Consider the following 26,176-nt stretch of genomic DNA (forward strand, 5'->3'; position numbering starts at 1 on the left):
GCAGGACTCCCCAAAGCTGCGGCTTCGGGGAGGTCTGCTGGCTCAGCTGATCAGGGATTCCCTTGGTGTGATCAGCTGTGATCAGCTGCCCCTCAATATCTTTCTCCTTATACACCTCTCAGAGAACTCCATTCTTCGGTTAAGTCACTCTTAGTATTACCCTTCTCCTCCACTGCCAATTCCAGACTTCGTTCCTTTCAACTAGCTGCCCCCTATGCCTGGAATAAATTACCTGAGCTTGTCCGTCAAGCTCCTTCCCTTCCCTTGTTTAAAAGCAGACTGAAAACCCACCTTTTTGATATAGCTTTCAATCCTTAACCCTATTCCGCTGCCCTCCAACACAGCCAGCTGATTAACCATTCCCCTTAACTGTATCTATGACATCCTGTTTGTCTGTCTTGCCTGTTTAGATTGTAAGCTCTTTCGAGCAGGGACTGTTTTCTTATTCTTTGTGACTCTGTGCAGCTCTGCGTGCTATAGAAATAATGAGGATCCTACGATCAGGAAGGCACAATTCTGTAACTGGCGCCAATGACATGGGCACCGGTCACAGAATCGGGGGATAAGGCATCTGTTTTTAAAGATGGATGTGATTCTCAGCCGATTCTTAGGTGACTGCTGAGACTGGTGTCCTATACAGAATCAGCCCCCAAGGGTATGAAGAATAATATATTGCTCTAACACAGTGGGATATTATTTGAGCTCCATAAAAGTTTTTGTTTGGCATGATTGTTGTGCTGTTTTGATTGTTCAACGAGGAACAAACAAAACGAACTGCAAATGTGTACAAGATGCAGGCGAACTTTATTGTGACAAATATAAATATATATATAAAAACCTTTTTATCAAACAAGGGACCCAACACGGTCCGTGTTTCGGACAAACCTTCGTCAGGGGTCCGTGGTAAAAAAGGATTGAGAAATATGTCACAAAAAATGTAGGATAAACTATCATAAACCAAAATATCCGATGCGCCGAGAATCGCCAACTGCTGTAAAGCATCTCAAAAGTCTCTCCTCCTTTTTTGTTGCTTTGTGCTAAGATCTGGTTCCAACATGGCCTTTCCTGCCTGGGACCATATTTTTAGTTTTCCGGAAGAAAGGCTCAGTAGTTTACTGGAAGAACAACCTGCCATTGAGGAAGTGGAAGATAATTCCACATCTATTTTTGATGCTTGGAAAGACATCATCTTTATGAATCGAGAAATCATTAGAGCAGATCTCCATTTTGCCTTTCTATTGGAATATTGCCGGAAACAGATGATTCCCAGACTCTTGCGCATTATGAAAGGACCGACTATGTACAATGATGATCAGGAAGAACTCCTCCTTTTCCTTCTCCTTTTTTGTTGCTTTGTGCTTTGATTGTTCAATGTTTAACATGTTTATTATGATTTCAGAGCAGAAACAGAGTTGTAGTTTGGGGAGTTTCCCCATATCCCTCCTTCATATGTGTTTCTATTTGGGGCTGTCACCTACTTTGGTACAAACTGAAGAGGGATTCAAAAGCTGGAGTGGATTCCTTCTGCACAGCTTGCAAGCATGGGGATATTACCCATCCGTCCAGAATGACACAACTATATACTAGAAAAGATATTAGCAAGGTAAGAACCTAATCCCTTTTTATAGATTATTTGGCAAGCTTTTGAAGGCAGAACCTTTTGATAAAGATAATGATACCAGAGAGTATATAAATAAGTAAAATATGAAAAGAATTGCAATGACAGTTTTGAGTGAAAAGTAGAGGTCAGGGGGGAGGAAGGAAGGAGACAGAGTGAAAAACAGAAAAAAAGAGATGGGTGATTAGAGGGTGACATAGTATGTTATGGTTCCTTATTTAAGGTGAGTGTCAAGATATTTCATCATTTTAACTTCAAAGGTCTTATGTTCCTGGATTGTTTAAAAGTTACCTTAGTATTCTGACTGTAAAGTCATTAATAACTAATACACCTCAATCTAACTTTAACAAGGCAGATAAAATCATTGATACAGTGCCCAGGTTTGGAAAACTGTTCACTCACAAAGGTGTCGCCTTTATTTGCGTTGTGGCATTTGATATGGCACCATATCAAAACATATCAACCACCACTAAACAAATAAAAGCAACACCTTTGTGAGTAAACATTTTCCAAACCTGGTCACTGTGTCAGTGATTTTATCTGCCTTCTTAAAGTTATTCAGTGGGGGCAAATGACTCAATACTTCCAAGAGTTGAGTGATTAAAAAGAGTATATTAAGTCCAGTAGAATAATCACTCTTGTTCAACTCAAAATGTGCTATTTCAAAAGTACATCAACTGATAGTAGAACTTATGCTCAGAGACTTGGAGGCAAACAGGGGAAAAACCCCAACACTACTGCCTTTTGTTGGTTATGAAGTTATTAGATGTTTAACATAATATGCCACTCAGGCCCGCTTTGAGTTGGGCACCTACTTGTCTCACCCACAGGACCACTGGAAATTTTACTGTATCCTCTGGCAGCAGCTCTTGGACACTAATGCTTAAACGCTATCGTATGTTTTCAAGTGATGGATTGTATGGTTTCCCAGCTCTTCCTTCTATTCCTTTTACTATTGTTTACCTTGAGGGTAGGCCCCTGGTTCTCTGTATTTTCTTCCTTATGCGGCCTGTAGACCCATGTATTCTCTCTTCTCTGTCTCAGACCGCATATCCGTTGGATGCCTTATGGGGCTCCCTCCCCACTTGGTTCATCTAGGCGTTCCCCAGCGGAGAGAGTTTGTCCGTGTGTAAGTGTCTGTGTGTGTGTGTGTGTGTGTGTGTGAATGTGTGGCTGTGTTAAGGGGTGTATGGGTGTGTGTTGGCTGGTTTGAGTTTGTTGAGTCTGGTTGTTGAGTTGTTGTGACTGGGTGTTGATTGTATTGAATTGTTTGGGGATTCTCGTTATTGTTGTTTTTTTCTATCTCTAAAATGGACGGGGGTCACTGGCTGGTGAGTTGTTTTCCCACTTCACTTTGCTTATGATGTGGTTCTGATGTACCTTTTTTTTTTGTACCTCTTTGCGTTACCTCATTGATTGTACCACTCTGCTCCTGTTTGATGCACTGCTTGCTTTCATGCCTAGTGTTTTGTACTTGTTATCCAGCTGCCTCTTGTCTCAATAAACATGATATTAAAAAAAATATATATATATATATGCCACTCAGGCTATACTATTTGCTCTATGCGCTAGTAAATTTGAACTTTAAACAGCAAACTTATCTTTTAGCTTGCGGGTTCCAACGTGACACATTTCATTCCTGCTTCAGGGAACCAATAGTGCATTGCAAAAAGTTTTATAATTTTGGGCGATGTAGTCTCAATAAAGTTAAACACGTCTTACATAGTTGCCAAAAAATTTTTTGAGCTTCTTCCTATCTACTAGCAGTTGATGTACTTTTGAAATAGCACATTTTGAGTTGAACAAGAGTGATTATTCTACTAGACTTGTTAAAGTTATTGACACAGTGCCCAGGTTTAGAAAATGTTGACTCACAAAGATGTTGCTTTTATTTGAGGATATTAGTGATGTTTAATAAAGATGGTCTGCAGATAACAATTTGAATGGAAAGTACTTGTAACAAGATAGCACAGTAGCAATTGACTAGATTAGGGGTAGGCATTTCAGGATAGCCGCAATGAATATGTATGAGATGGATTTGCATGCACCGCCTCCTTGAAATGCAAATCTTATCTCATGCATATTTAATGTGGATATCCTGAAAACCTGACCTGCCTGTGGCTCTCGAGGACCGGAATTGCCTATCCCTGGACTAGATTTGAGGTCTAACTTTCCTTTTATTCTTTTTAATATTTTCTATCTTGTATGCTTCTTAACCTTAATGCAGCCAGTAATCATGTTGTCTTAAGCTGCATTCAAGACCAAGTTCTTAATTCTTTTTTTTATTTTTAATTCTTTATTCATTTTAAAACTGACAAACAAGTGATTAATATTAAAACATTACATTACTAATAAAATATACAGCACTTGACATTCTTACACATATAATCCATTAAAGTAGAAATTATAACCCTTTCCCCCCACCCAACAATTCTTCAATGAAATTTTCATAATACAAGTTCTTAATTCTTGGAAAAAGGGAGCTCTTTAGAGATTTTTATATTGGAAGGAAGATTTCTACCACAAAGCAATATGATGGTTTATATCCAGAATAAATGTGTATTGGAGCAGCTGAGAGAAAAGTGAAGATTCTCCAGAGACCAGCAGGGGAAGAGATGTAAGCACATTTGTTGATGAAGACCTCAGACTGATCTTGTGTGTCGGTGATCTCCCCTTGCTACAACAAGTTTTTGGATTACTGGGCATGTGCAGGGATTCCAACCCTCACCAGCTCAGTTTTTTCTTCAGCCGCTCCTCAGATTGCAGCTCTCCCCTTTTCTCACTGATATTCATTACTAAAAAACAGGATAAAAAAATAATACAAGGGCGAATCAAAAATTAAAGGTAATTGTTAAATTATGCAATAACCAGAACAGAGCTAGCGAAAAGCAACATATGTACTCATACATTGCCTGTTGGATAGTTCATCTACGCACATTGCAGCACTCAGCTTTTAGTCATGTGGCAGCCACGAGGTCAGAAACATTGACACTCCATTGTAAGATTGAACAACATGCAGTAGTGCTCTTTCTTTAGGCAGAGGGAGTGAAACCCGTGGAAATTCAGCATCGGATATTGACTCAGTATGGACATAGCACCATGAATCAACAAAAGGTTTATGAGTTGGTAAAAAAGTTTAAAGCGGGAAAGGTAGGTGTAACCAACGAAGGTCACTCTGGTCGCCCATCAACATCTCATACACAAGAGTGCCTTGATTAGAGAAGACCAACAGATAATAGTGTCTCAATTGGCTGTGAATTTGGATATCGGCTATGGATCTATATTTGCCATAATGTATGATGATTTAGGATCCAGGAAAGTCTGTGCGCGATGGGCTCCCAAACAGCTCACTGATATGCACAAGCAACAGCGTGTGGAGGTTGCAACCCAGTTCCTGAGATGGTATGAAGAAGATCCGAGTATTTTGGAGAGAATTGTCACCAGCGACCCAGAGAGCAAAAGACAAAGCATGATGAAATAAAGGAAGTTGTGCTCACCTGGCTTCAGGAGCAGGCGAAAAATTTCTCTGCAGAAATGCAGAAGCTAGTTGAATGATACAAGGAAGGAAGGAAGGGTGAAGCGTAAGAAGGTGACTATAGTAAAATAAATAAATAAATAAAAGGTACGTTTTTAGTTTCTTCCGGAATTCAAGGTAGTTGATGGGTTGTCTTAGATGTACTGACAGTTTGTTCTAAATGAGAGGTCCCTGGTATTCAAAGGTAGTTCTGAATATCATCTTTCACTATACTTGTTGAAGAGATGGGAAGGATAGTTTGTAGCATTGCATAGTGAATGAGTTGAAAAAGGAATGTGGGACTTTAATGTCTGAAGTTAATCCCCACTAGGACTGCCGTGGCTCCCTCTTACCGTGAGTCTCTGAAGCATATACAGCAGCAACTTTGGCCAGAGTGTGGGTCTCAGAGCTATGACTTCTACACAGCCACCAGACACTTTGATGGCTCCCTTCTCAAAGGGCCTTGTTTCAATACTGCTGGGGGAAGTAATTTGCTGCGCCCTGACAACCTCAAACCAGGACAAAGCGGCAGAGTCCACTGGATCAGCACGCGGCTGAGAACAGCAGAGGCTGCCAGATGCTCCTCTTAACTGCCACTGCATCGGGTCATCTACAAACAGAATGGAAGGCTTCTGCTGGCCCAGTTTTAGTCTTGCGGTCCTCTCTTTCCACTAGTAGACTGCCTTCATCAACCAAAGGTAAAGTCTGCAATTCTCACTAATTTTCTTGGCAAAACCCATTTTCACGTTATATACATATGTCTAACTCTAGCTGGTTTTGCCATTTCAGCAGGAATCCAGTAATTCTAAGGGCAAACATAAAAGGGCCAGATTCTGCAAATGGCACCTACATTGGCATCTGCATAAATAAACATCGCCTGCTGCATGTCAATCACATTATGACGCCATTTGCAGAATTGCACTTACCGTTAAACATAGGCGCCGATAATGTAGGCCAGGGTTTTGAAGGCCTAAGTTCCCGGAGCCAATGTTTGATAAGAATCACATCCTAGAGGTGCCTAGTGGCGCCTAAGATCATTTCCAGTGTAAGCCATGCCTACTTTGACCTTAGGCGCCTTTGTAGATGTGATTATAGTGTCCTTTTTTTGTAGACACCTATGGGCGCTTACATTTTAAATGACATTTTAATTGGTTTTAAACTAACCAGCTGTGACAATTTAATTCTGGCTGTTACTACTTTAGCCCTAACCAATAATTTCTTTTCTTTTCAGGATAATATTTATCAGCAGATTAAAGGCACTGTTATGGGTGCTGCCATGGCACCAGATTTTGCCAATCTATATGTTCATAAATTTAAAGAGAATCATCTTAAGAACCAGCCTTTTAAAGAAAATATTTATTTGTACAAGAGATATATCAATGACAGTTTTATTCTTTGGTGTGGTAGTGTGATGTCCTTCATAGTTTTCATATTTGGCTGAATTCAAGCAGTGTCTCACTTCCAGCTCACCACACGATTGTTTCCCACGTACTCACCTTTATAGGGACCCCTGAAGAAGACTTTTTGTCGAAACGCGGACCGTGTTGGGTCCTGTATCCCTAGCGGACTAAGTCCTTTAAGGCTCTTATGTGGATGATTTATTTTTATGTGAATGGAATTATTTTATGTGGATAATTTCAGTATACCTTTGGAACGTTGACACTTTCAAATAAAGTCCATTTAGGAACATCGTCACTTCACAGAGTTTTTTTTGGTTTTCGCTGAATTCTAGAGACCAGAATTTATCATTTAAATGATCTTTTCATGCACATGTGATCAGTTTTTTGGATATCATGATCAAGAAAGGACCACATGGCTTTACTAATCCACTCTACCGCAAATCGATGGATAGACATGCTCTTTTGGAGTATACAAGCTTCCATAATCCTTTGCTTAAGGACAATTTGAACTATAATCAATTTATGAGAGTAAGAAGATTATGTACGAATTTCACTGAATTTCAAGAACAAGCAAAATAAATGTTGAAGATATTTTACTCTAGGGGTTATCCACAAAGATGTATAGTATAAGGATACCACAAGGCTGTTATGAAAAGTAGGGATGCTTTTTTAAACCATCTAAACTCCAGTTATTGTCTGCACACTACGTTTCTCATACCTTTCCAGGAATATTAATCTCATCATCAGATCTCATTGGCATATTCTCGAGAATCATGAATGCTTTAAAGATAAACATTTGGTCAAGATAGAAATCTCAAAGAGAAGATCGTACCATCAACATTACCTGAGATTGATGACCAACAACAAGACGAATCTCGGATGGGACACCACAATTGTGGTAGATGCAGTGTATGTGCTCTTAGCATGAGCACAACTGTATTCACCCTCAAACTTCCAAACAATATCCTCTGTGTCAAAATTCAGATTGCAATACCAGCAATGTCATTTATGTGATTCAATGTCCATGCATTCTTATTTACATAGGAAAGTGCAAAAGGATGACCAAAACCTGGATCACTGAACATAGGAGTTGCATCAATAGAAATATTACTAGTGCACCCTTGATTGAACATTGGAATGAAGTGGGACACCAAACTGGAGAACTTAGGTTTTTGTCTTTAAGGTCATTAAATGAAGGAAGAGAGGAGGAGACATTTCAGCATATGTGCTGGTCTATTCATCAGTTTTTGTATTGGAACTTAATACATTTTGTCTTTATATTTATGATTAGATTTTAGCACTGTTTTATCTATTTAGATTTTATTCTGTTTTATTTATTTATGTAATTTGGTTATTATAATCCATATCCTGGGCTGCAGGAGAGCACATTTATTTTTGATCTCAGAAAAACTGCAGCCCTATTTCATACCAATCAGCTTTCCATCACCTACAACCTGGCCAACCCGGGTCAACCAGTCTTTAAACAAACCATCTCCCATGTAGATTTCCCACTGCATCAAATTCTGCTACACTAAAGTACGTCAATCGCATCCTGGTGAGATCGACGCACACAGATTATGTGCTACAGCTTCTTCCGATCACTCCCAGTACAGCAAACTTCCGATCACTCCCAGTACAGGACATCTGCAAAACTGCAACCTGGTCCTCAGATCACACTTTAACTAAACGCTATTGTTTGGACCACAACACAGCACAAAACATTTGCTCTGGACAGTCCATCCTAGGAAATCTGTTTGCTCCTTGATCTATCACCACCACACTGATCAAACTTGTAGCTAGGGACTCGCCAACAAGTGTGCCTGCATCTCCCCTGCTTGTCTCCAGAGAAAGTGAAGTTGCTTACTTATAACAGGGGTTGCCCATAAACAGCAGGGGAATGCAGCCACACTTACCCTCCCACCATCCTCACTAGAATATATATTTTTTCAGCTAGGCTACAAACAAAACTGAGCTGGTGAGGGGAGGAGCCACTGAAGGCAGGAATCCCTGCACATGCCTAGTAAGTCTGATCTTGCACAGGTTCAGTCTGAGAACTTTACCAACAAGGGTGGTTGCATTCCCCTGCTGTCTACGGAGAACCTCCGTTACAGGTAAGGAACTTCGCTATCTCACAGATCAGTGAAGTACACATCCTTGTTTAAGGAGGAAACAGCCCTTTTATATTTTTCTGTAACAGAAATGCATTGGGTTCTTTCAGGATGAAAATATGATCAACTTTATCAAAGGCGGAATCAAAATCAGGACAAGCTACCAAATATATAAGTATGTGATTGGAAATGATAACATTCTTTTTATTGGATTATGTACCATCCCTATTTATAGTACAGAGACTATTTTATGGTTGTAATTTATTTTCCACCTCTTTATTAGAGAATGTCACCACATTTTGAAGGGATTGTTGGTCAGCAAGGAAAAACCTAAAACATTCCATCAGTTTGAAGGAGGAGTCAAACTTGGAGTAGGTGCTTTCAACTTGGTAAGGGTTTGTGTTTTTTTTCTGGAATGTAAAAAAAATTAATGGGTTTTGTAGGTTTTTATTTTTTTTCAGAGGACAGAGTGGTTGAGGTTTTTTTATTTATTAGGGATAGATGTTGTGGCAGTGTGGGCGAGTAGATTGCTGAACGTGGAGATAGGCCATTCTCAAAAAAACCCTCATTTCCCTGCTGCCTACTTTCAGCGTCTAGTGGTGCTGCCTGATTCAGGAAAAAAAATTTGATTCGATTCAGCCTATTGAATCAATTTTTCGATTTGATTTTCCTGCCCAATTGAGTGATTTTTGGTTTTTTTTTTCCAAACATCCTGGTGGGTTTATTTTATAGCCTCTTCACCCCCTTTGCCCTCTCCTACCCACACTGGCGTTGTGGTATAAACAAAATAAACAAACAAAAAAGACTTTTCCTTTCTCTGTTAAATCCTAGCTCACGTTCGCGGTCTAACACCAGGTCTGGCAGGATACACATTTCAAATCTGACATATTGTAATCGCAAAATAGAAAATAAAATTATTTTTTCTACCTTTTGTTGTCTGGTCAGTATTCCAATCATTTTGGTCCCAGGCTCTGGATGTCTTCTGATAACTCACTTGCCAGGGTCTCTCCTGCCCATTTGTTGTTTTCTTCTTTCTCCATGCTAACCATCTATCTTCCATCTCTGTCCTCCCCTTCCCTCCCCCGGAGGTCTCGCATCTTTCCTTTTTTTTCATCCCCATCCCCAGATCCATCTTTACTCAACTACCCTTTCATCCAGCATCTCTCCCTCCTTCCCCACCACCCCAGGGTCCACCATCTCTCCCTTTCTCTTCCCAAATACCCTCCTATCCAGTATCTCTATCCCCCCTCCACACCATCCCTTGTGTCTAACTTCTCTCCCTTTCTGTTCCTTCCCTCCCTAAATCCCATTGACCACCATCTCTCTCCTTTTCCTCTGTTTTTAGACCCATTATTTCTTCCCCCCCCCCAGGTCCAGCATATGCACATCTCTTTGAACCCCCCTTCCCTCCCTCTGTGTATTTCTATACCAGAGCCCCCTCCCCTAAAGGCCTGCACCCCTCCCCTGAAGGCCTGCACCACCACCCCTTGAAGGTCTGTACCCCCTCCCCCGAAGGCCTGCGTGTTCCCCCATGGCCTCCCACTCTTCCATTTACCTAATTCCATCAGCGGAGCAGCCTGCATAGAAAATCGCCGGTGCTAGCAATCTTTGCAGGCTGCCATCAGCCTCCGGAGCTGTCTTCCCTCTGCTGCGATCCCGCCCCTCCTGACATCAGAGGCAGGATGGCAGCAGAGGAAACAACAGCTCCGGAGGCCGATGGCAGCCTGGAAGAGATTGCTAGCACTGGCGATCCTCTCTGCAGGCTGCTCCGCTGCTGGAATTAGGTAAATGGATGCGCGAGAGGCCAGGGGGGAAGCCGGACACCGCAGCACTTCCTGATTGACCCTCCCCCCTTGCCTTCTAAAGCAGGAGCGGCAGTGGCTGGCCAGCAAGAGGCAACGCTGCCGCTCCTGCTGTAAGGGGTAAGGGGGAGGGCCAGTCACCGATCAGGAGGCCGCTTTAAAAAAAAAAAAAAAAGGAAAGATTCGAATCGATTCACCTGAAGTAAATTGATTTGAATCGGGTAGCACTAGCATCTAGTGACTTAGATGTTTTTTTATTATTATGCCCCTCCATGTGTTTCTGGTTTGGTTTAAAGAAAATTTTTAGGTTATAACCATATTTTTTCAGTAATTTAATATACTAGTGACTAGTTTTTAAGAGCCTCCCTCTCTTCATCATTGTGACTGGAAGTGAAATTTACATGTTTTATTTAATAATATTCCTTTTCTTTATTGGTTTCAGATGCTGTCTCTTTTACCAGCAAGAATTCTTCGATTGTTAGAATTCATTGGGTTTTCAGGCAATAGGGTACTAAATGTATTTGCTTACTTTTTTGTGCAAAACCTAAAATTGTGCGCTCCTGACCCAGTCAGTAATTGATATCTTTTAGTGGAGACTGCAGAGAATAAGCTCTGTTAAGCTCTGGAATGTATTGCCAGGGGTTGTAAAAACAGATAGCGTAGCTGGTTTTAAGAAAGGTCTGGACAATTTCTTGGAGGAAAAGTCCATAGTCTGTTATTGAGAAAGACATGGGGGAAGCCAATGCTTGCCCTGGATCAGTAGTAGAGAATGACACGGGGAAAAAATCTGTCCCCGTCCCCGCCCCGTCCCCGGCCCACCATCCTCTGCACCGCCCCGTCACCGCCATTCCATTCACCGCCCCGTCACCGTCACTGCCATCCCTTTCACCGCCCCGTCACCGCCACTGCCATCCCATTCACCGCCCCGTCACTGTCCCCGCAGCATCCATATAAGCCTTAGTACTCTAATATTTAGCGTATTCCATTCTTATAAATCAAAGTTCCTGCTGCTGAACTAGAGAAAGAGATGTTCAGCTGGCAGGGCTTTGTTTATAAATTTTTATTAACACAACTAATATACCACCATAATGTTTCCGACAGAGGACAAGTATGCAATAAATGCATTTTGCTGTTTCAATGCCAGTGCTCAGCAGAACAACAGACAGCAATATGGACATTCACCTTATGTAGTACTTTTTTAATATATAAAAATAGGCAAAATTAGTTGCTGTTTTATCATTATATTTTCTTGCCATTATAGTATTCTTCATTGATCATTTTTCTTTTTAAATTCAAAACAAATTCAACCTATCTTGTGTCCCAGCATGAATTCATGTTTCACTCAATTGGCTGTTTCAAGGGAATTAACCCTCCAACTTCCATTTGCAAAAATACCCAATGTTGTTCCTTCTATGAGCAATATTTAAATTATGAGGAACAACATTGGGTATTTTTGCTGAATTGTGTGACACCATTTGGGCTGAACATGAAGATTGAAAATGCCTGGTTAGCCCTGGACAGATGATTTGAACAGCCAGGAGCCTGTCCTGGCCATTTAAATCATTTTGAATATCTAGTCCAATGATAACAGAATTAGGGTGATTATAGAAACATAGAACTTTGTTGATCACTAAAAACAGTGGAGACTAAGGGTCTATCAAGCTCAGCATCCTGTCTTTGACACTGGCCAGTCTTGGTCTTTGGAACTGCCCATTGTGTCAGAAGCAATAGGGATTAAGTGACTTGCCCAGGGTCACAAGGAGTGTAGTGTAGCTCTAACCACTGAATTTAGAAGTTGGCTTCTTTTGGGATCTTTAACTCATCATCGCTAGGACTCGAATCTGAGTCCGTGGTACCTAACATAGAATGGAATTAGTATGGCAAAGTAATGAAGAATGGTCCAGCAGCCCCCACCCTCCCTCCACCTCACCTTATATTCGTTCCGAGTTTGCCGGCTTCCTTTTTCCCTAGCCGCACGCGTTCAAAAAGCCGTGCATTTAGCCAGCTCCCTCCCTCCACCTCACCTTAAATTTCGAGTTTTCCGGCTTCCTTTTTTCCGAGCCGCACGTGTTCAAAAATCCGTGCACGCGCGGCTGCGCGAGTCAATCAAACTTCTCCTCTCCTGCAACTTCCTGTTTCCGGTTGCGTCAGAGGAGAAGATTGATTGACTCGCGCAGCCGCGCGTGCACGGATTTTTGAACACGTGCGGCTCGGAAAAAAGGAAGCCGGAAAACTCGAAATTTAAGGTGAGGTGGAGGGAGGGAGCTGGCTAAATGCTACGGGCGGGCGGGCGGTGGCTGCGGGGACCGCGCGATCCTTGATACCTCACTGCGGAGACAAGACCATTCACCGCCCCGCGGGCGGTGAATGGCCTTGTCCCCGTCGCCGCAGCGACTGCTAGTTTTCTTCCCCGTTTTCGGCGGGTGACCCGCGGCTAAAATGCGGTGGCCGCGGGTAAACCGCCACCGTGTCATTCTCTAATCAGTAGCATGGAATATTGCTACTGTTTGGGTTTTGGCCAGTTACTAGTGACCTGGATTTTCCACCGTGAGTACGGGCTACTCGGCTTGATGGACCATTGATCTAACTCAGTAAGGCTGTTCTTATGTTATGTATTACAAAGGGCAGATGTGTGACTTGAAATGTCATCCTTAGCATGAATTGTGAAACCCATCACATGACCATTAATGTCACAGTAGATTTTTGCAAACCTAGTATTACTGCTAGTGCCTCTCCCTAATTTTTTTCATATTTAAAATGACCGTTTATCAGGTCATTCAAGTGACTCGGTGTCTGAGTTTCACACTGTCACGCAGGGGCCTAGGAATTTGATTCTCAAGTCCAGGACTGGTGTTCTGTGCCCCTCTCCAAATTTGTGCCCTGGGCCTCAGCTTGTTTAACACAGGCCCTAGGCCTTCTGCTCCTGGGTTAGCTGAAGCTGTTTTTTCTGATTCCAGTCATTGCACAATGGTTTCATTTACTGATCAGATATAGGGCTCATGATTATATGGTTTCTTTAAGAAGCCCTGGTTCATGGCCCCAGTTGAAGGCTTTTGCTGCAATGACTGAGCTGAGAGGGAGCTACAAAATAGGGGAAAAATTCCAGAATGTTAATGAGGGGCTGGATCCTAATACCAGTTCCAGGTGAACAGCCTTAAGATTCCAAAAATATAAACAAACCTGGAACTAATTTCTCTCTTAATGATGTTGCTATCATATGTAGAAACCAACAATGTTAAAAACCCTTTTTATTTCTTCTGAAAGGACTTTAAAACACTATCCACAGTTTGTATTCCACGGACCCAACACAGGCCGTGTTTCGGTGAAACACCTTTCTCAGGGGTTCAATAGGATAAGATGTAATGGAATAGCTTTACTAACCTCTACTTGTGTTTCAGCAAGGCTTTAATGGTTCAGCGATTACCCCATTCTGCATTTGGTTAGAAAGGCTATTCCATTACATCTTATCTTATTGGACCCCTGAAAAAGGTGTTTCACCGAAACACGGCCTGTGTTGGGTCCGTGGAATACAAACTGTGGATAGTGTTTTAAAGCCCTTTCAGAAGAAATAAAAAGAATGTTTTTAACATTGTTGGTTTCCACACTTTTTGTTTTGTTTGGTTTACCATTTTCCTTGTGGAAACTTGGGTCATTTTTTGTTGTTGTTGCTATCATTTAATCCCAGGCCTTAAGCCTGCTCATTGGACTGGAAGAGACACTGACTGCAGTCCTAAGGGACTTGTCTAGAAGTCATAAATGGAGCAAACTGTGAAAGGAGATGCAGTCATTGTGTCTCAGCCAGAGGACTCCTATTTTCTCTGGCCTTTGGAAGCAGCTTCGTCAGTGAGAAAAGGCATACCTTAGGCTGTCTCAGTCTGTGGTCCTGTCCTATCATAACAGTATGTGAGAGGCATTGGGAACAGGCTCCAGGTGACCTGAAAGCCCAGATGTCAATGAGGATTAAATAAGCTCAGAAGAGAAAAGTATCATTTCCTCTCACTCCTCCTTCCATGTAGCTGGTTAGTAGATGAGACCTTGCTATTTTCTCAGTTGCTTATATGTAAGTCCTGTCTGAGCCAGTGTGAGGTAACAGAAGGTGAAAGTGAATGCAGCACCAGGCTGTATACTACACTGCTTTTGTATATTGCACTAGTGTTTTAAGATACCACCTTGATGTACCATGTAGTATGTCTTGTTTGGATCTCTCACAGGAGCTGGGCCTCTTTCAGCTAAGGGAAGGTGCGGCTGGTACCAGTTTAAGGGCGATACTGTGTGTGCTGATCCTGCTGCTATATCATACGTATGTCTGTTTAATTCTTGGTAAGAAGATCCTTGAATGTGCTGGAACTGTTCTCGCTTCTTTTACAATCTGAAATGAGCTCACTTTTAATTTAAGTAATTCCCTTTTGGATTTTAAAATATCCTAAGATTCGATGAAAAAAGTAAGATACTTGCAAACCCCTATAGTGCTTTACCTTTTCGCTTTACTCATCTGAGAGATGATTAGTACTAAAGCATTCCCCCACACTTTCTGTCTAAATCAACTTGTCAACTATACAGTTTATATGGTCTGCTAAGGATTTTAGCTAACTAACCTTCAAACCCAAAATCAAGGGAATAACATCAGGCACAGTGCTTAGAATTCAGATACTACTTTGATTCCCTTGGACATCCCTTACTCTTTTTGGTAATGCCACTGCCACCCCAAAAAAAAAAAAATGTGTTCTCTGTATGAGCCTTCCTTGATTTTCCCAGTAGATTTACTAACATACTGCTGTGACTGATAAGTTTTCTTTGCTAGCAGGTTCCTGTAGCAACCTGAGATTTTATGACACATTTATGTGGCGGTGTTTAGCTATTTTTATAAAGGAAGGCTCAGTTATACCCCAGAGTTCACAGGCATCACGATTCTTGAGGCAGGTGGGGTGCTGTCAAAACAGGGCTGTGTCAGGTTTTTTATTTGAGCTTCTCAATGCATGATTTTCAGTAAATACTGTGATTTCCATTTACCTCTAGGACTTAGTTTCATCCTTTGGGGGGCTATTGGTTCATCCCTACTTTCTGCTGCTATATTAAAGCAGTTCAGTTCTTTGTTTGGGGTCCCTGTGATTTTAAAAGAAGAGGTACAAAAGGGATCTCACAAATAACCTTCTTGTGACCCGGAGGGGGCACATTTTTATAGTGCTACTCCATTCGCCAAACAGGAAGTAGCAGGGGAACCAGAGGCAGTCTTATGGCATTATGAAGTGAACTCACTATAGAAGCTTCTGGGAATTATCCTTTAATGCTTTCCACAGTTCAGACACAAATCACTATCACATTTAGACATATTCCCAAAGCATTTTGGGCCTGACATTCAGCTGGTGGAGATCAGTGGCTTTGGATTTGGAAATTCAATGCTGGGCCATGCATAGCTGGTTGAGTGTAATATTCAGCACTTAACTGGCTGTGGGTTATTGTATAAAGATAGGACTGACTTTTTTGCAGTCTTATTTCTAGTGCAACAGGAATATCAGTCTTGACCAATGGGTATTTACCCTCCTTTACTGCAAAGTCTGTAGAGAGCTTAATTTGCATATTCTTCAGCCCCTCCTCCTCTCACTCTGGGCTGTGCTAGATTTCCTCAGTCTTGCTCTTTACAGCAAAGTTGTAAGAGCTTCTATGTTCTGTTCATGATTATTTTCTTTATTTTAGGGAGTTTTCTACCGTAAACGAGGCCTTTGGTGCTGCAGAGGCTCTTGGCCCCTATGAGACATCTCAGGGTAGAGGTCTGTAGCTCGCAGGCACTTGCTTTGCGTGATTCCTTTGTGGTTGGTCTGCATTAACAGCCTGTAGGCTTGGGGACCATTTTCTTAGAAGCAGGCTCGCTCCAGGTTTCATTCTCAGTGGGCTTGAGTGAGGCTGCATGGCTTCTGTGGTGGTTTGTACCAGGATCATGGCCGACTGCATTCCTTCTACCACAATGTCATGCAGGCTCTGGTGGGGGACTGAGGGTCCAGTTCCTCAGGGAGATTGTACAGCAGTCCGAAGAAACAAGCCATTTTTCCTTTGTCAGGCTTGTCTGAGGCAGAATTCTCATACCTGTCTAGAGGTTCTCTGTTAGTAGCTCCAAGCATCCAACATGGCACAGTGAGTAAGGCTGTTATTATAGTCTATGGAAAAATTGGGGGTGGGGGGTGGAGGGGAGATCCTTAAAAGTATCGTATATACTCGAATATAAACTGACCCAAATATAAATCGAAGCAACCCCCCAAAAAGGAGGAAAAAAGGTTGACTCGAATATAAACCTGGGGGTGGGGGTTAAAATTCAAGTGCACCTCCCTCCCCTGCCCTGCTGGTCTCTGCACCCAGCCCCACTCCTTCCCTGCCAGGTTCTGTACCCTGTGCCTCTCCTATCCGATGCCTTACAAGCCTTCACCAGGCCTGCCCATAAAACCCGGTAGTCCAGCAGTGGGCTGTGACAGAATGGATCCCTTATCCCAGGACAAGCAGGCAGGTATTCTCACTAGTGGGTGATGTCATCAGACAGAGCCCCGGTACGGACGTCTCACAAGCACGTGTTGCTTGTAGAAACTTAAAGTTTCTAGACGCCCGCACCGCGCATGCGCCGGTGCCTTCCTACCCGGAGATCCGGGCGTGTCTCCTCAGTTCTTTCTTTTCCGCGGAGCTGAGAAGTTCAACTTCTTCATGCGCTAGCTGAATTCAGTTAAATTTGCCTTCCTTGTCCGCGTTTTCGTTTTCTTTTAATTACAGTTAACAGTTCTTTTCTTTTTCACAAAAAAAAAAAAAAAAAAAAGAGAAGATTATTTCCTCCGGCGGGTCGAACGGGCCGGCCACGTGGCTCAGGCCCACTGGCTTCGACCTCGCGGCGGAGATTTTCCGGCCTATGTCCCGGCCAATCACCGGGTTTAAGAAGTGCAGCAAGTGCCAACGCGCGATTTCACTCACGGACCCTCACTGGCGCTGTTTGCAGTGTTTGGGCCCTGACCACATCCCGAAATCGTGCGGGCCTTGCTCTACCCTTACGGCACGCTCATTCAAGCGGCGTTGCCTATTGTGGGAATCGATGTTCAAGATGGACGCAGCTAAGGATCCCACAGCCTCCACTTCATCTGATACCTCCCCGGTTCGGGCGAAACCGGCATCGACCACCCCTGCATCGAGTGTGGTGAAACCGGCATCGCTCACCCCGACACCATCCACGAGCTTGACGTCGGTGCCTGCCCCGGTCTCCTCGGTTCAGGTACCTCTTCCTTCCACAGTGCCACCAATGGTCATCAAAGTGCCGAAAGCTACTAAGCAGAAGCACTCGACCTCGAAGGAGCGCGATGTCCGTGCAGGAGGACCCCCTTTCGGTGCGGATCCCTCCCTATCGGCTTCGCTACGGTCCGTGCTGGAAGCTCAATTCGTTGAGCTCATGCAGACCATCGGACCCGGGCTCATCGCTGCCATACAGGGTGACCTCCCGGTACCGATCCAAAGGGGTGGTCCGCCCCCTCCCCCTCCCCCACACCGTTCGACCTCGACAACCGACGAGGACGAACGGGGGAGGGCGGCGATGCCCACGCGGCAAGCCTCGCTTACCGATATGCCGCCATTAGAACCCATTACGCCTCCGCGCCAACATGGGACCAGACCTCCGCTCGATACTCGAAGCCCTGGGCATAGTCAGGAAGAGTTCTTCCGTACTCCTTACCAAACTTGGGTAGCATCGCAAGAACCCGCATCGCAAACCCAGTTGCGATCCACCGCTTCCAGCCCTATCCACTTGGGGGCCTCGGGAGACCATGCGATGCACAGACGATCCCGATCCCCGTCCCGCCACCGAGACGGGCACCGATCGAGACACTCATCCTGGCATTCCTCACGCCATTCGGAGGTGTCACCGCAGAAAAAACTGCAACGTAGGGGATACTCCTCATCAGAGGTGTCCCCTCCGAGGGGCCCGGAGTACGAGGAGACACCGGTACCCGATTCTCCTTGTCACTCCCCGATGTCCACAGACCTGGAGGCCTCATCCTCCTCCAGCCCGTCCCACAGGCCGACGCTGGCGGAACAATTGTCCTTCTCATCATTCCTCCGACAAATGGCGGATGATCTGGATGTGACCCTTGACACGGGCTCCAGATACTCCAAAGAGTATCTGGACACCATGCACTTACCTAACCCTCCAACGGAGTCGCTTCGGCTCCCCTTGCATAAATTACTGGACCAGACCTTCATGCAGTGCTTCGAAACGCCGTATTCCATACCGGCGATCCCCAGCAAACTCGATGCTCGATACCGCATCGTGCACCATAAAGGGTTCGAGGGCCCCCAACTCTCCCACCAATCCCTACTGGTCGAGTCCTCCCTTAAACGCTCTCATCCCTCCCAGGTCTACGCCTCTGTACCGCCGGGCCGAGAGGGAAGAACGATGGACAAATTTGGTAGAAAATTCTACCAAAACTCCATGATGGCGTCACGGGTGCTAAACTACAACTTCTTTTTCTCTTCCTATCTGGAGTTCTTCTTGCCGGTACTCCGCAAGTTCACTCCGTTCATAGACAACCAAGCTCGATTCGAGTTCGAGGAAGTGGTAGCCTCCCTCTCCCAATTACGACTCCAGCTGATGCAATCCTCCTTCGATGCATTCGAACTCTCGGCACGCGCCGCCGCAAGCGCGGTAGCTATGCGTCGCCTGGCATGGCTCCGTACTATCGATATGGATCCCAACCTACAGGACAGACTCGCCAACGTACCATGTGCGGGAGCTGACCTGTTCGATGAGTCTATCGAAACTGTTACCAAGAAGCTGTCGGATCATGAAAAATCCTTTCAATCCATCCTACGGCCCAAACCCAAACCTCAACAGTCTCGACCTTCCAGGCCACCCCTGATTTACCAGCGGCGTTACATGCCCAGACAAACGCCCGCTGCGAGACAGCCTGCGAAGAGACAACCCCCCCAGAAGTCTCAGCAAAAAGTCCAGCCACCCGCTGTACCTAAGGCTCCCCAGCCCTTTTGACGCCCCTCCCGGGAGCATAACCTCGGCCTCTCCCATAGGGGGCCGCCTCCATCTTTTTTACCACAGATGGGAGGCCATAACCACGGACCTATGGGTCCTCTCCATCATAAGAGAAGGATACTCTCTTCAATTCCACCGGGTCCCCCCGGACCATCCTCCAAGAGAGTATCCTTCAAGCTCGACGCAGACCGCCCTTCTTCTTCAGGAAGTCCAAACCTTACTTCAGCTTCGGGCTGTCGAGACGGTCCCATCAGACCAATTGAACCGAGGGTTTTACTCCCGGTACTTCCTCGTCCCGAAGAAAACGGGCGACCTGCGACCCATTTTAGACCTTCGGGCCCTCAACAAGTTCCTGGTCAAAGAGAAGTTTCGCATGTTGACTTTGGCTTCTCTATACCCCCTCCTCGAGCAGAACGACTGGTTATGCTCCCTGGATCTCAAGGAGGCCTACACTCACATCCCCATTCACCCGGCCTCCCGAAAGTTCCTCAGATTTCGGGTGGGAAATCTGCACCTACAGTATCGAGTGCTACCATTCGGCCTATCTTCGTCCCCCAGAGTCTTCACAAAGTGCCTGGTGGTAGTGGCTGCAGCACTCCGGGACAGGGGTCTACAGGTCTTTCCATACCTCGACGACTGGCTCATCAAGGCCCCGTCAGCCCCAGAGGTCACTTCGGCGGCCTTGGCTACAACCTACTTCCTCCAGAATTTGGGCTTCGAGATCAACTTCTCCAAGTCCCATCTACAACCCACCCAGTCCCTCCCCTTCATCGGAGCGGTCCTGGACACCACCCGACTCCGAGCATTCCTGCCCCGGCAACGCATGGAGTCTCTTCTTCATCTCTGCCAGTCGGTGGTCACTCACCAAACCATACCGGCGAGACAACTGATGGTGCTCCTGGGCCATATGGCCTCCACAGTACACGTGACACCCTTTGCCAGACTCCACCTCAGGATCCCCCAGTGGACCCTGGCATCACAGTGGAATCAGACATCCGATCCACTATCCAAACGCATCGTAGTCACACCTGCTCTTCGGCAGTCTCTACTTTGGTGGATGACCTCTTCGAATCTATCCAGAGGTTTGCTGATGCACTCTCCCCCCCATCAGAAAGTTCTCACAACCGATTCGTCGAATTACGCATGGGGGGCCCACCTGGAGGGTCTCCGCACCCAAGGATTCTGGACCAGTGCGGAAAGACTACACCAAATCAATCTACTGGAACTCAGAGCCATCTTCAATGCGCTCCAAGCTTTCCAACATCTACTTCACGACATGGTAATCCTCATTCGCACAGACAATCAGGCTGCCATGTATTACATCAACAAGCAAGGGGGCACGGGCTCGTCCCTCCTTTGCCAGGAAGCTCTACGAGTCTGGGACTGGGCGGTGCGCCACAACGCCCTACTCAGAGCAGTATACATCCAGGGGGAGAACAACGTCCTAGCAGACAAACTAAGCCGTCTGCTACAACCGCACGAATGGACTCTCCATTCCAACCCCCTTCACCAAATCTTCACGCAATGGGGGACGCCTCAGATAGACCTCTTTGCGGCTCCCCACAACGCCAAACTGCCTCAGTTTTGCTCCAGGATCTACACTCCTCATCGCCTCGAGGCAGATGCTTTTCTACTGAACTGGGGGAAACGATTTCTATATGCGTTCCCACCATTCCCGCTGATCCAGAAGACTCTGGTCAAGCTGAAACTCGAACGGGCCACCATGATCCTAATAGCCCCTCGGTGGCCCAGACAACCTTGGTTCTCCCTCCTACTTCAACTCAGCAGCAGGGAACCCGTACCACTTCCAGTGTTTCCTTCACTACTTACTCAACATCAAGGATCACTACTTCATCCCAACCTGCAGTCTCTCCACCTGACAGCTTGGTTCCTCTCAACGTAACCCCTCACCAATTCTCACAAGAAGTGAGGGAAGTCTTGGAAGCTTCCAGGAAGCCCGCCACTCGACAATGCTACTCCCAGAAATGGACCAGATTCTCCTCATGGTGCGTTTCTAAGTCAAAGGAACCTCAGCGAGCTTCCTTATCCTCCGTGCTGGACTATCTCCTGCACCTATCTCAATCTGGGCTCAAGTCCACATCCATACGAGTCCACCTGAGCGCTATTGCGGCGTTCCACCAGCCTCTACAAGGGAAACCCCTCTCGGCCCATCCGGTGGTCGCCAGATTTATGAAAGGACTCTTCCATGTTAACCCTCCTCTCAAACCACCCCCAGTGGTTTGGGACCTCAATGTAGTCCTTTCCCACCTCATGAAGCCCCCGTTTGAACCACTCAACAGGGCCCCTCTGAAGTATCTCACCTGGAAAGTGCTTTTCCTTGTAGCCCTTACGTCCGCTCGCAGAGTCAGCGAACTCCAGGCATTGACGGCGGACCCACCATTCACAGTATTCCACCATGACAAGGTGGTCCTCCGCACTCACCCGAAATTCCTGCCTAAGGTGGTCTCCGAATTTCATCTCAACCAATCCATTGTACTTCCAGTATTCTTCCCTAAGCCTCATTCTCACCACGGAGAATCGGCCCTTCACACTCTAGACTGTAAACGTGCCTTGGCTTTCTACCTGGATCGCACCAAGCCACACAGAACCACTCCTCAACTTTTTGTCTCCTTCGATCCTAACAAGTTGGGAAGACCCGTATCAAAGCGCACCATCTCTAACTGGATGGCGGCTTGTATCTCTTTCTGCTATGCCCAGGCTGGATTATCACTCCCTTGTAAGGTCACAGCCCATAAGGTCAGAGCAATGGCAGCCTCAGTAGCATTCCTCAGATCAACACCAATCGAGGAAATTTGCAAGGCTGCCACCTGGTCCTCGGTTCACACATTCACCTCACATTATTGTCTGGATACCCTCTCCAGACGGGATGGACAGTTTGGCCAAACAGTATTGAAAAATTTATTCTCTTAAGTCGCCAACTCCCCCTCCATCCCACTGAGGTTAGCTTGGAGGTCACCCACTAGTGAGAATACCTGCCTGCTTGTCCTGGGATAAAGCAATGTTACTTACCGTAACAGTTGTTATCCAGGGACAGCAGGCAGCTATTCTCACGTCCCACCCACCTCCCCTGGGTTGGCTTCTCAGGCTAGCTACCTGAACTGAGGAGACACGCCCGGATCTCCGGGTAGGAAGGCACCGGCGCATGCGCGGTGCGGGCGTCTAGAAACTTTAAGTTTCTACAAGCAACACGTGCTTGTGAGACGTCCGTACCGGGGCTCTGTCTGATGACATCACCCACTAGTGAGAATAGCTGCCTGCTGTCCCTGGATAACAACTGTTACGGTAAGTAACATTGCTTTCCGTCTCCTGCCTCAACCAACTTTAACAATTTGTATCTCCCTCCCGCCAACCCCCTCCTCACTGTGTACATTTTAAATCCCTGGTGGTCCAGTGGTGAACCGAACAGGAGCGATCTTCCTTCGTTTCTGCCTGTTCGGAGCTGCTAGCTGATTAGTTGCTGCGAGTTCTCGTGGTTCCACAAGAACTTGCAGCAGCCAATCAGCTAGCGGCTCTGCATGGGCAGGAGCGACCTTCCTTCTAACAGCGAGTTCTCGAGGTTCCATATACTAGAACATCATCTCCAGTTCTCTACTTTTCCATTCGAACTAGGCACAGCACCACGCACCTTCACCAAGATCGACCCTCCACAGATCCCGACGCATACTACATCTATTAACCATGTATTCTCCCTGGAAATGCCCAGGCCAACTCTTTAAACCACCTAGAACTGAAAGGTATTGGGATAGAAGACACCAATGCAATGTAATGATCATAGTAGCGGCACACCTCCGCAAGGTGGGGATACAGGTGCACTGTTATCTGGATGATTGGCTAATAAAGGCACCATCTGAGGCAGAGGGAAAAGCAGCGGTGGCCTAAGTGGTCTAACTTCTGCAGATCCTAGGTTGGGTGATAAACTTCAGAAAGAGTCACTGAATTTAGTGCTGCCTTGCACAAACACAGCTCTGCGCAGCCTGAGCTGGTGGCTGGAGCCGTGGTTCCTATCCCTGGGAATGCCTCTGCGCATATCCACGTGGCAGATCTTGATGACAGATGCCAGCCTCTTCGGCTGGAGATCCCATTACCAGTGGTGCCCGTTGCAAGGCTGGTGGTCATCTTCACAGAGGGATTGGTCAGTCAACTCTTTGGAGCTGAGAGCAATCAAGCTAGCCCTTCGGTCACTGGAGAGCATCTTGAAGGGCAAGGCGGTCCGTATCTTCTCGGACAATGCCACAGCAGTATTCTACATCAACTGGCAGGGAGGCACCAGGAGTGCAATGCTGTGATTGGAGGCTCATTTATTGGCTTTCTCGGCAGCACAAATAGCAGGAGTGGGCAATGTTCAGGCAAATTTCCTGAGTTGTCAGATGCTGGAACCAGGAGAGTGGTCTCTGTCTCAGGAGGTCTTTGACAACATTGTACAGCACTGGGGGCAGCCAACGTTCGATCTCATGGCATCAAGAAGGTCACTCAGAAGGTCACTCAGTTCTTCAGTTGAAGATACAAGCCAGGAAGCAATGGCTTGGATGCTCTGGTCCAGCCCTGGTCTCCAACAGAGCTTCTGTATTTGTTTTTCCCATGGCCGATGATAGGAAGAGTCCTACAAAGGATAAGGTCCCACAAGGGGTGAGTAATTCTAGTTGCCCCAGATTGACTGAGGCGGCCATGGTACGCAGACCTGGTGCATTTACAGAGAGGCCAGGGGCTCAGGCTTCCCTGTCATCCGAGACTCTTTTTGCCCAGGAGGATCCAGAGTACTTTGTTTTCACAGCTTGGCTCTTGAACATGAAGCCTTAGTGCACAAAAACTATTCGGACTTGGTGATAACCCCCCTGCGAAGATCTAAAAAGCAGTCCACTTTGGCAGCCTATGCGAAGGCTTAGAAGTGTTTCCACAGTTGGTGCAGTCAGAGACACACACATCTGACAAAGGCTTCAATTGCCATGGTTTTAGCCTTTCTTCAGGAGAGACTCGATAAAAGCCTTGCAGTGGGTTCGCTCAAGGTACAGATAGCAGGTCTTTCCTGCTTTAGAGGGCAGACCAAACAGTGAATCTTGACCTAATCCAGATGTGTCCAGATTTTTAAAGGGAGCATTGTGAATTCACCTCCCTGTGTGCCCACCCTTCCTGTCTTGGAATCTTAATCTTGTCCTGCAGGCATTAACTCGAGCTCCATGTGAGCCCTTGGAGGAGGCCTCACCCATGGACTTAATATTCAAGGGTATCAGAATTGCAGGCTCTGTCTTGCAGAGAACCCTTCTTCAAGATTTTGGAGACTGGTGTCTTGCTTTGATCACTACCTTCCTTCTTACCAAAGGTAGTTTCCATTTTTAACATAAACCTGGAAGAGCGTCTCCTTGCCTTTTTGCCCTGTCAGTTCGTTAGCCTGCTTTCTGTCTCAGACATGTCTGGAGAGTCAGACATCTTGTTCACACTTCTCCCTCCGTATTCGTAGTTTCAGCACTCGCGGTTTCGCTTATTCACGATTTTTCACATGGTGACCCCTCCCTCCAAAATTATATCATGAGTAAAGTACTGTGCCAATAAAAAGTTTTGCGCTTACCAGCTCTCACAGTCACTGCGTCCTAGCTTTCACCATGAAAATTTCTACTTCCCACCTTTCAAAATCGCTGCTTCCCAGCGTGCACTGAGAAAATTGCTGCTTCCCAACTTTCACCCTGAAAATCGCTGCTTATTTGTTGTTCGCGATTTCAATATATTAACGGTGGCTGTTACAAAAACCCCACAAATAACATATAAATAGTTATTAGCGGTTTTTCCATATTCGCCGTTATGTTCTGCTCCAATCACCGCGAATACGGAGGGAGGAGTGTACTTCCATTGTCTCTTATGGTCAGGGAGGAGAAGAATTTATTACAGTAGTATAAAGTTTACAAATTGAGTAACTTGAATTGCTGAAGCAAGTTGCACACAAGTTTCAATTCACCAAGTTATACATTGCAAAATGTTTTAATTAATGCTGTTTTGTTGAGCAGAACAGACTTGTGTTATCTTGGGGAGAATCCTTGCATCCTCTCTCTTTTTGTACCCACTCTAGGGCTGTCTCACTGCTTTGATACAGACTGAGGAAATCTAGCACAGCCCAGAGTGAGAGAAGGAGGAGCTGAAGAATATGTAAATTAGGTTATCCCAGGACAAGCAGGCAGGTATTCTCACTAGTGGGTGATGTCATCAGACAGAGCCCGATACGGACGTCTCACAAGCACGTGTTGCTTGTAGAAACTTAAAAGTTTCGAGATGCCCGCACTGCGCATGCGCCGGTGCCTTCCCGCCCGGAGAGCCGGGCGTGTCTCCTCAGTTCTTTTCTTTCCGCGGAGCTGAGAAGTTCAACTTCATCATGCGCTAGCTGAATTCAGTTAAATTTGCCTTCCTTGTCCGCGTTTTTCGCTTTCTTTTAATTCTTAATAGTACATTTCTTTTTCAGTTTAAAAAAAAAAAAGATTATTTCCTCCGGCGGGTCGAACGGGCCGGCCACGTGGCTCAGGCCCACTAGCTTCGACCTCGCGGCGGAGATTTTCCGGCCTATGTCCCGGCCAATCACCGGGTTTAAAAAGTGCAGCAAGTGCCAACGCGCGATTTCACTCACGGACCCGCACCGACGCTGTTTGCAGTGTCTTGGTCCTGACCACATTCCGAAATCGTGCAGGCCTTGCTCTACCCTTACGGCACGCTCATTCAAACGGCG

General features: G+C 45.7%; 1 protein-coding gene across 3 annotated transcripts in view; it reads left to right on the top strand.

Annotated features, from left to right (window-relative positions):
- TTC39B (tetratricopeptide repeat domain 39B) overlaps positions 1-26,176 on the top strand; it is a 210,305-nt gene that overhangs the window by 115,362 nt on the left and 68,767 nt on the right. For all 3 annotated transcript variants that reach the window (XR_004536836.1, XM_033919149.1, XM_033919158.1), the window contains exons 7-10: positions 8,751-8,815; positions 8,924-9,029; positions 10,885-10,950; positions 14,654-14,762. Coding sequence is in view for 2 of the 3 variants with exons in the window: in XM_033919149.1 (XP_033775040.1) it covers positions 8,751-8,815; positions 8,924-9,029; positions 10,885-10,950; positions 14,654-14,762 (346 nt within the window). In the remaining variant the exon portion in view is untranslated. The remainder of the gene's footprint in view (positions 1-8,750; positions 8,816-8,923; positions 9,030-10,884; positions 10,951-14,653; positions 14,763-26,176) is intronic.

The sequence above is a fragment of the Geotrypetes seraphini genome, chromosome 1 (genome assembly GCF_902459505.1).
Source record: "Geotrypetes seraphini chromosome 1, aGeoSer1.1, whole genome shotgun sequence".
NCBI classification, from domain to species: domain Eukaryota; kingdom Metazoa; phylum Chordata; class Amphibia; order Gymnophiona; family Dermophiidae; genus Geotrypetes; species Geotrypetes seraphini.